The 6,686-nt window shown below is 38.7% G+C and overlaps 1 protein-coding gene across 1 annotated transcript; it reads right to left on the bottom strand.

Moving 5' to 3' along the window:
* Positions 1–2,372: 2,372 nt before the first annotated feature.
* On the bottom strand, positions 2,373–5,244 carry LOC119912020 (zinc finger protein 239-like). The gene is made up of 2 exons (XM_038730993.1): positions 5,236–5,244; positions 2,373–3,863 (listed from the first exon to the last, which is right to left on the bottom strand). The coding sequence occupies exons 1-2, from the start codon at positions 5,242–5,244 to the stop codon at positions 2,754–2,756; spliced, it is 1,119 nt and encodes a 372-aa protein (XP_038586921.1). The 3' UTR covers positions 2,373–2,753.
* Positions 5,245–6,686: the final 1,442 nt, after the last annotated feature.

The raw sequence follows: 6,686 nt of genomic DNA, 5'->3' as shown, positions 1-6,686 counted from the left end.
AATTTTTTTTAACCTGTGAATGTATATATGAAATGTTAGTGTAGTTTCAGATTTGGATAAATATGGACGTCCATTTTGGGCCGAAATCTTAAAAAATGAGACAAAAAACTACAAACTGAACTCTTGACCGACAGACCTGATTTAGTCCAAAATAGAAGACACATTCTGCAGAATGTCGACACTTAGTATACATTTAGGTGAAGATGTACTTAAATGTATAATATATACCAAATACGTATCCCAAAAAATTTTAATATGGTTTAAACAGATGGAACTAGGTCCCAGCATGCAACACACACACGAAAAATGCAGCGTAGAAAAACTGCTTAATCTCTCCAATACACAACAAACAGCTGTCTTTGTGATCTTTATTAAAAGTAAGAATAACAGAGTGAATCAGCTGAAGGGCAGAGCTCCTACACCAGAGGGCTGTTAGAGAGTCTGACCCAGAGAAACAGAGAAGACGTTTAATGCTAGAGAATAATTGTGGAGTCCAACAGAAAAGCCTTTCTCAGCCTTGAGCCACAGTGGAAACTCCTTTCTCACAGGAAAGCATGAAACAAAACAATCTCACAGAAGGTCATTATATCAAAACACTGGTACACTAAGTGGAAATTATAACACCACATAAGATGAGCAAAGAACATAAAGTAATGACATATAGAGGATTATTAAAAGTACAGACAGGTAAAATCTTTGTTTCTATTACAGTTCCCCCTTCGGCCGTCCCATGGTCACATTAAGTTTATAACAGTTCATCAATGAATGCTCTCATCTTACTGTTTAAGCAGACATATCATTAGGAGACAAAAGAAATGAGCTTCAGCTGTTTTTATAGAACAGAGATATTCTTGAGTAATGAGCAAGTTACCAAGCAGTTTGGTCTAAATCATAAATGTTGTCATTGTCATGATCAGGTGGATTCAATCAGGTGAATCATTTGACATGTTGGTCGGCGTCCCTCAGACTGATATATTTACATTATATTTATACATTAATTAGCTGCAAACAGTACAAACAACCCGCAGAGGAGATGGTGCATGGGTTGGTGCAGGAGCCACGTTGAGAGCTTCAGTCTGCTTCAAAGAAGAGCTTCTTCAAGAATCAAAGAGAACCTTTTATTGTGAGCTGACATGTCTTCACCTCAGCTGTCATAAATTTGGATTTGCTTTCAGTCTGAACAAAACCACATTCAGTAATAGAAAATAAAAACAGTGAATATAGATGTAAAATACAGATTATTTAATGTAAACATGTTTAACTACAGCTCAGTAACAAGAATATATGTATGAAGCACACAGAAACAATATTTCATCAAGTGTGGAGCTTCATTCTTGACCTTGGGGGACACATCTGTAATAAATGAGTCTGAACTCAAGCCTCACACACCACCTCTTTGTTGGAGCTTTTGACCACATCCCATGGCCTTCTTAAAGAGTCACTAAACCCCCAAACCTCTTATTTCAGCCAATGTGTATGGGTATTTAGTAGTGTTGATGATGGATTCAGGTCCAAATCTTGACACTTTCCTGTAAACCAGGGGTTTTCAAAGTGTGAGGCAGGCCTCCAAACAGTTTCAGGGGAGGCTCAGTGAATGAAAGTGAAACAATATTACATTACTTAATGCATTAGTTATCAATCACATAGTATAGCCAACATGTGTGAGTTCAGATCCAGTAGTATTTGGGAATTGTTCCCCCTCCCCATCAGTGTCAGAAACTAATAAATGCCTTAGGACAGACCTTTCTTGGTGTATCCAGAAGTTACAGTCCCCTCCAAAAGTATTGGAACAGTAAGGCAAATTCCTTTGTTTTTGTTGTTCACTGAAGACGTTTGGGTTTAAGATCAAAGATGAGTGTGAGACAAGAGTTCAGAATTTCAGCTTTTATTTCCTGGTATTCACTAGATGTTTAACAACTTGGGACATACCGCCATTTGTACTGGATCACAGCATTCTTAGGGGAGTAAAAGTATTGGAGTAAATAACATTTAATATTTGGGTGAATAACCCTTGCTTGCAATAACTGCCTCAAGCCTGCGACCCATCAACATCACCAAACTGTTGCATTCTTAATTTGTGATGCTATTTCAGGCTTTTACCGCAGCTTCTTTCAGTTGTTTCGGGGTGTTTCTCCCGTCAGTCTCCTCTTAAGGAGGTGAAATGCAGCTCTATTTGGTTAAGGTCAGGTGATTGACTTGGCCAGTCTAAAACCTTCCACTTTTACCCCTGATGAAGTCCTTTGTTTTGTTAGTGTGCTCTAGATGTAAATACCAGGAAATAAAAGATAAAACTCTGAACTTGTCTCATACTCATCTTTTGATCTTAAACCCAAATGTCTTCAGGGAACAACAAAAACAAAGGAATTTGCCTTACTGTTCCAATACTTTTGGAGGGGACATGTCAAACAGCGATATTAGGCTATGTTGGCTCAAATGTTCAGTATCTATGGGATCAAATAATATAAACATCATCCCACTGGCATCCAGGAGTTGAGTGAAACTTACCAAGTGTACTAAAGATTTACTCTCTTCTGGGATGCCGTTTCCCACGCTTTGTCTGAGGGGAGGTCCGCAGTCTCAGACTTTGAAAACCCCTACGGTACACTCTGAATTCTACACGCAGTGCTAGAAAAATGCAGTGACTGCCCTCTACTGGCTGAAACCTGCCTACAACAGTTTATTTTTTCTGTCATCGCATGACATTAATCCAGCACAGTCACATGATAACAGGTAGCTCACCTCTGTGGAAGATGTCACTCTGATACTTTGTGAATGGATTTGTGTCTTCTAAGGTTTCTCCTGTCTGCATAAGATTTCCCACATTGGCCACAGCTGTACGGTTTCTCTCCAGTGTGAACACGTTGGTGGATCTTCAGGGAATCTAATCTAGTGAAAAATTTTCCACACTGGTCACAGCTGTACGGTTTCTCTCCAGTGTGAACACGTTGGTGAGTTTTTAGGTTACCTGATCTACTAAAAGATTTTCCACACTGGCCACACCAGTACGGTTTCTCTCCAGTGTGAACTCGTTGGTGGATTTTCAGAGAACCGGATTTCTTGAAAAATTTTCCACACTGGTCACACCAGTACGGTTTCTCTCCAGTGTGAACACGTTGATGGATTTTTAGGTAATCTGATGTCTTGAAAAATTTTCCACACTGGTCACACCAGTACGGTTTCTCTCCAGTGTGAAAACGTTGGTGGATTTTCAGGCAACCTAATCTACTAAAAGTTTTTCCACACTGTTCACACCAGTACGGTTTCTCTCCAGTGTGAACACGGTGGTGGATTTTTAGGGCACCTGATTGAGAGAAAGTTTTCTCACACTGGTCGCAGCTGTACAGTTTCTCTCCAGTGTGAACACGTTGGTGGGTTTTTAGGTGACCTGATCTACTGAAAGATTTTCCACACTGGTCACACCAGTACGGTTTCTCTCCAGTGTGAACACGTTGGTGGGTTTTTAGGTGACCTGATTTACTGAAAGTTTTCCCACACTGTTCACACCAGTACGGTTTCTCTCCAGTGTGAACACGTTGGTGGATTTTTAGGGTACTTAATCTACTAAAAGATTTTCCACACTGGTCACACCAGTACGGTTTCTCTCCAGTGTGAACACGTTGGTGCATTTTTAGGTAATCTGATGTATTGAAAGCTTTGCCACACTGTTCACAACAGTGAGGTTTCTCTCCAGTGTGGAGACGTCTGTGGATTGTTACTTCACGTGATGTGCTGAAAGCTTTGCCACACTGTTCACAGCTGTACAGTTTCTCTCCAGTGTAAACACTCTGATGAATCTTCAAATATCCAGATGTGAAGGATTTGTCACAGTGTTGACGTTTGAGTCCATCTCTTCTTCTCCTTTTCTATATCAACAGAGAGAAATACAGTAAGTGAGATAGTGGAGTCACCTATATAAAACCATAAATGACATTGGAGCACATCTAATACTAACCTATTCTACCACACAGTGAATATATATATATATATTTCACGTTTGATCTAAAGAACGATCAGGAATTAAGGTAAAACTAAAAATTCACATTCGACATCTTGTCGAAAGTGTGTAAATGCAGACAGCTGGAATTATTTTGAAAGCATTGCAGGAAAGGCCCAAAAGAGATTAACTGTCTGGAAATTGGCAGAGTTGGAAAAGTAAATTAGGAAAATAAATCTCCTTAAAGACCACACTTTTCTGTGAAAAAGTACGCAGAAGTAGTCAACAAGAAACAACAGAAGAATAAATCACATTGGATTTGTAAGGATAATAATGCTGTAATACTGAATAGGCTATATAAAGTTAAAAGATACTTAAAATAGGTCCATGAAAAGGAAAAGTTATAATGATGTAATTCAGTTTAAAATGTGATCTGCAATTTCTTTATTAAACAGGAGTAAATTAAAATGACCAATAATCTGCAGATCAGTAATCCATTGCTTTTTAGGTAAAAGGAGGATAAAAAGACCATCTGTGTTTAAAATGCCATCTTAATTACCTTCTATATAATTTTGAGGAAATGCACCTTAAAACTCCAATTTGCAGTGTTTGCTTTTCGTTTTTTAACAAGTTTCACTTTTTTCCACATACGTTTAAAATACCAGTTTGCGAAAAGGCAAGATCCTCTCTTTTTTAATGCAACACTACTACTGAAGTTAAATTGTTATCTTCTAACTTCTGAATTAATGATAAATGTATAATAACAGTATTTAGCTTGTTGTGCCATTTAAGTACTTTGTAAGGGTACATATTTTTATTTTATTATTTAAATAATCTGTTGTACCATTTCTGTTGCCAATGCCAATTTGAGATGGTGTGAAGGTATTTTGATATTTTTGGTAACTTTAAAAGGTTAAACTCCTCATCAAATTTGGAGCAAAATGCAAATGAGTACTTATCCTAGTATATTGCATGCCATACATAGCATGCCATACATAGAGGCTAACGCGGGATGTCAAACTAACCATTTTTATCCACACCAAAACACACAAACACCAAGCATCTAAATGAGCTTATATCACAACATAAAATCAGTGTAATCATTGTACATCATTGCTATCTTTATTGCCTTCCAGAAATCTCACCCTACACTTCCGTCCGACCACTCTAAAGAAAGCTCATCTCCGGCTCTGATTAACTGTGTAACTCATCACTCAAACCACTAAAGTCACAGACCTATTAGCCGGATAAAAATAACAAAACGCACCACTATACATATACAGTTCCAACCGCTGACTTACTTTTGCCATTTTCGCTATTTTCAGTCCAAAAACACCTGCAGGAAGTGATAGGAGGAGAGAGGAGAGGGACGAGAAAGCACAAGACTACCGGAAAGGGGAGAAGTTGTGTTAGTAACATGCAATAATGGGATGAGGTTGCATACAGAGGGAGAGAAAGTAGAGCTCAGTGCATCATGGGAAATCCCCCGGCAGTCTAGGCCTATAGCAGCATAACTAAGGGATGGTTCAGGACTCACCTGAGCCAGCCCTAACTATAAGCTTTATCAAAGAGGAAAGTCTTAAGCCTACTCTTAAATGTGGAGATGGTGTCTGCCTCCTGAACCCAAACTGGAACCTGGTTCCACAGGAGAGGAGCTTGATAGCTGAACGCTCTGGCTCCTAGTCTACTTTTGGAGACTCTAGGAACCACAGGTGCATTCTGGGAGCGCAGTGCTCTGGTGGGGTAGTAAGGTACTATGAGCTCTTTAAGATAAGATGGTGCCTGACCATTAAGAGCTTTGTAGGTAAGAAGAATGATTTTAAATTTTATTCTGGATTTTACTGGAAGCCAATGCAAAGAAGCTAAAACAGGAGAAATGTGATCTCTTTTCCTGGTTCCTGTCAGAACACGTGCTGCAGCATTCTGGATCAGCTGAAGAGTCTTAATGGACTATTTCAAGCAGCCTGATAAAGAATTGCAGTAATCCAGCCTAGAAGTAACAAATGCATGGACTAGTTTTTCTGCATCATTTTTATTCCTGATTTTCGCAATATTATGTAGGTGAAAAAAGGCGGTCCTTGAAATTTGCTTAATGTGAGACTTCAAGATTCCTCACAGTGGTGCTGGAGGCCAGGGTGATGCCATCAAGGGAAACTATATCTTTAGATAATACGTCACGGAGGTGCTTAGGCCCCAGAGCAATAACTTCAGTTTTATCTGAGTTTAACATTAGAAAGTTACAGGTCATCCAGGTTTTAACATCCTGAAGGCACATTTGAAGTTTAGCTAACTGATGAGTTTCATCTGGCTTGATCGATAGATATAACTGAGTATCATCTGCATAACAATGAAAGTTTATGGAATATTTCCTGATAATATTGCCTAAAGGAAGCATATATAAAGTGAAGAGGATTGGTCCAAGGACAGATCCTTGAGGAACTCCATGACTAACTTTGGCATGCATGGAGGACTCATCGTTAACATGTACAAACTGATACGATACTGATCGGTCTGATAAATAGGACTTAAACCAGCTTAGAGCGGTTCCTTTAATGCCAATGAAATGTTCCAGTCTCTGCAATAGGATCTGATGGTCAATGGTATCAAATGCAGCACTAAGATCTAATAATAATAAATCTTTATTTGTAGAGCACTTTTCAAAAACAAGTTACAAAGTGCTTTAACAAGTGTAAAGACAATAATACCCAAGAGACAATACAAAAACAATAAAAGATAAAAGCATGAAAACATT

Source organism: Micropterus salmoides, unplaced genomic scaffold (genome assembly GCF_014851395.1).
Source record: "Micropterus salmoides isolate LMB-PRFRI ecotype aquatic unplaced genomic scaffold, ASM1485139v1 Ms_hic_scaffold_2, whole genome shotgun sequence".
In the NCBI taxonomy this organism is placed as follows: domain Eukaryota; kingdom Metazoa; phylum Chordata; class Actinopteri; order Centrarchiformes; family Centrarchidae; genus Micropterus; species Micropterus salmoides.
The sequence above is the reverse complement of the archived record's forward strand: the minus strand, read 5'-3'. Positions and strand labels throughout refer to the sequence as shown.